Source organism: Penaeus chinensis, chromosome 22, assembly GCF_019202785.1.
Source record: "Penaeus chinensis breed Huanghai No. 1 chromosome 22, ASM1920278v2, whole genome shotgun sequence".
Taxonomy (NCBI): Eukaryota; Metazoa; Arthropoda; class Malacostraca; order Decapoda; family Penaeidae; genus Penaeus; species Penaeus chinensis.
In genome coordinates this window covers 18,686,721-18,690,443 of record NC_061840.1, presented here as the reverse complement: position 1 = coordinate 18,690,443, position 3,723 = coordinate 18,686,721, and the positions used below count along the sequence as shown (strand labels likewise).

Here is a 3,723-nt window from a genome sequence, read left to right as displayed (position 1 = left end):
AGGGAATTTAGGTATGGCTTCGCGTTTTTTTTTTTTTTTTTTTTTTTTTTTTTTTAGTGGTAGTAGCAGTAGTAGTAGTAGTAGTACTAGAAATAGTTTTGTTAGCATTAAGTTAGGGTCTGTGGTTTCGCGTGTTTCAGGGGTCGTGTGTGGGTTTATTTCGTGGAGTCTGTTAGCGTTAAGGGACGTTAGGGAAATAAGGGTCAGTGGCGTCACGTGCTTATTAATTCAATCATTTTCGAGGAGCTTGTTAGCATTTAGAAAGTTAGGAAAAGGAGGGACTGAGTTCTGAGTTCTCATTCCTCTTCATGAAGCTTCTCAGCGTTAAGAGATATTAAGGAAATTAAGTATCTCTGGCTTGTAATTGAAACTGGAACTCGAGTGGGCTTTAATTAAGCCTAGGTTCACGTATTTAAGGGGCTGTGTTTTTTTAGTTAATAGAAAGTCTCTGGGTTGTAATAAGTTAAGCTGGTAAGGTTAGTAGGTTAGGAAGGTTAGGAAGTTAGTACTCTTAATTAAAGCTTGGAATGTTGGTGAAAGTGTCCCTCGATTATAGTAGGCTGCTGGTAAGTTTTTGATAGTCTTCGAGTCTAGTGGTTGTAGTAGGATTAGCAAGTCAGAAATTCTAGATGCTAGTAGGGTTAGTAAACTAGTATCACTGGATTGTAGTATGGTTAGTAATACCAGATTCTGGTAGGATTAGTCAACTAGCATCACTGGATTGTAGTAGGGATAGCAAGTTAGTAAGTAAGTTAGTTCGAGTTCAAGGTCGAGTTCGAGTTCGAGTTCGAGTTCGAGTTCAAGGTCGAGTTCGAGTTCGAGTTCGCGTTCGAGTTCAAGGTCGAGTTCGAGTTCGAGTTCGAGTTCGAGTTCGAGTTCGAGTTCGAGTTCGAGTTCGAGTTCGAGTTCGCGTTCGAGTTCAAGGTCGAGTTCGAGTTCGAGTTCGAGTTCGAATTCGAGTTCAAGGTCGAGTTCGAGTTCGAGTTCGAGTTCGAGTTCGAACTTTTCCTTTTAACCCTCCCCCCCCCCCCTCGATCCTGCTAGCAATTCCTATTAATCCTTTCCCCCTTCCTCCCCCCCCCACAGAGAGAACTGGGGTTACCTGGTTGACCGGTTCTCGCTAAATAACCGGTACTTGGGACGCATGGTTAAATACGTCACGACCAGGTTTACGACAGAGAGGGAATTAGAGGACGTAAGTACGGACTGTGACTGGGTCCGTTGTATTTCGTTTTAAATGTTCGTTTTATTTCATTTATTTATTGTTTTTTATTTGATCTAATTTGTTAATTTGTTTTATGTATTTGTTTATTTATTTTTGTTGTAGGTCCCTATTTATTTTTTTCATTCTTGATTAGCGTTATTGTTATTATTTTCATTGTTGTTAGTGTTATTACAATCAGTATTATTTATGATATCAATATGTAATATTTTTCATAATAATATTGACATTATTCTTATTTTTATATTGTAATAATTGCCATTGCTATTATCATCGTGGTATTCAGTATTAATATTCTCATTCTCATTGTCGTTAGTGTTATTATCATAAATCCTATATTCTACCCATTCATTCTTCCCGCAATATATTCATGCAACCTTACTCTCTCTCTCTCTTTGTCTGTCTGTCTGCTTGTTCGTCTGTCTGTCTGTCTGTCTCTCTGTCTGTCTGTCCGTCTCTCTCTCTCTCTCTTTGTCTATCTGTTTGTCTGTCAGTTTGTCTGTCTGTCTGTCTCCCTCTCTCTCTCTCTCTCTCTCTCTCTCTCTCTGTCTCTCTATCTGTCTCTCTCTCTGTCTCTCTCTCTCTTTCTCTGTCTCTCTTTTTCCCGCGCTCTATCTCTTTCTCTGTCTGTCTATCTGTCTGTCTCTTCTGCTTCTCTCTCTCTCTCTCTCTCTTTCTGTCTGTCTGTCTTTCTCTCTCTCTCTCTCTTTGTATGTCTGTCTGTTTGTCCGTCCGTCTGTATGTCTGTCTCTCTCTGTCTCTCTGTCTCTCTTTCCCCCCCCCTCTCTCTTTCTCTGTCTGTCTGTTTGTCCGTCCGTCTGTCTGTCTGTTTGACGTCTGTCTTTCTTTTCCCCCCGCTCTCTCTTTCTCTGTCTGTCTATTTGTCCGTCCGTCTGTATGTCTGCCTGTCTGTCTATCTCTTTCTCTCTTTGTTTCTCTGTCTCTCTCTCTCTCTCTCTCTCTCTCTCTCTCTCTCTCTCTCTCTCTCTCTCTCTCTCTCTCTCTCTCTTTCTCTGTCTGTCTGTCTGTCTGCCTGCCTGTCTCTCTGTCTGTCTGTCTGTCTCTCTGTCTGTCACTGTCTGTCTGTCTCTCCCTCCCCCCTCTCTCTCTTTCCTTCCCTCTCACCTCCTTCCACGCCCTCCCTCCCCCCTCTCTCTCTCCTTGACGCATGCGCAGATGAAACCTTCAAACCCACACACACTCTCTCTCTCTCTCCCTCCTTGCGCAGATGAAGGCGTTCTTCGCAGACAACCCCGAGGCAGGGTCCGGGGCGCGCGCACGTGAGCAGGCGCTGGAGGAGGTGATGAAGAATGTGAAGTGGATTGGCCGACACGAGGATGAACTCCACCAGTGGTTCGTCGCCAATGCCGCTCAATTGTGATGTGGGAGGCGTGGTGGAGAAGGTGGTGAAGGAGGAGGAGGTGGTGGTGGAGGAAGAGGAGGTGGAGAGGAGAAGGAAGTGAAGGAGGAAGAGGTGGAGGAGGAGGAGGTGGTGGTGGAAGGTGTGGCGGAAGGAAGGAAGAAGGAGGAGGAGAAGATAAAAGGGAGTGAGGGATGTTAGGAAGATGAAGGAGAAGACGAAAGGAAGGAAGAAAGAGGTATAATAAGGGAAGGGAAGAGGACAGAAGGGGAACCAATCTACCTTCTACCTCCTTAAAAAAAAAAAAAAAAAAAAAATCGAATTTACTCGAAACAAAATCTGAATTTCAAAGTCGATAAGAAAAAAAAAAATCCGAAATTTTCCCTTGCCTCGTATATCAGTAACATTTAATTCCTGAATGGAAGCAAAAATTCAGGCACACCTATTAGTGCTGTTTTATATAATTATAAGCTTCATCTAAGTGCTTATAAGTCTTACATGTACTTATAAGTGGCATCCATGTACTTACCTGTATACATAAAAGACATATTTTCTTTAGCATTTCAGAAAATAAATCGGTGTGTTGTAAACGGCTATTATGCTTCACTCTTTTAGGTTCTGAAACCCTTGATTCATGTCAATTCTAACTTTTTTGCCGATAATTTGAGAAGGCATTTCCTCAAAGTAAACACATACACATATTTATACATACCCGCACACACACATACATACATATGCATATACATAAACGTACACACACACACACACACACACACACACACACACACACACACACACACACACACACACACACAACACACACACACACACACACACACACACACACACACTGACATACATTCATATTAAAATATTGAATATATACTTTTTTTTCTTTTAAAGCAAAAGTTCCATTTGCATTTTCGAAAACCGTTTCCAGCACACGAAATCCGAAGGTCACTTAGGAGTCACCATGCCTTCGTTCTATGGAGGTCATAAGGATCATTCTAGATGGGTACATCAGTGTGTTTTCAGCTTTATGAACTCCCGTGTTTGTGCTCTATGTTGTTGATTCGAACCATGTTGCTGTTTTTCTCTATTGCTCCCCCCCCCCCACTCTTTTATCCTTATCTCTTCTTTG

At 42.2% G+C, this 3,723-nt stretch overlaps 1 protein-coding gene across 1 annotated transcript in view; it reads left to right on the top strand.

Moving 5' to 3' along the window:
• LOC125036969 (glutamyl aminopeptidase-like) overlaps nt 1-2,653 on the top strand; it is a 24,986-nt gene extending 22,333 nt beyond the window's left edge. The window contains exons 16-17 of the mRNA XM_047629930.1: nt 1,087-1,195; nt 2,451-2,653. Coding sequence (XP_047485886.1) covers nt 1,087-1,195; nt 2,451-2,603 — 262 coding nt within the window. The 3' untranslated portion in view covers nt 2,604-2,653. The remainder of the gene's footprint in view (nt 1-1,086; nt 1,196-2,450) is intronic.
• The last annotated feature ends 1,070 nt before the right edge of the window (nt 2,654-3,723 follow it).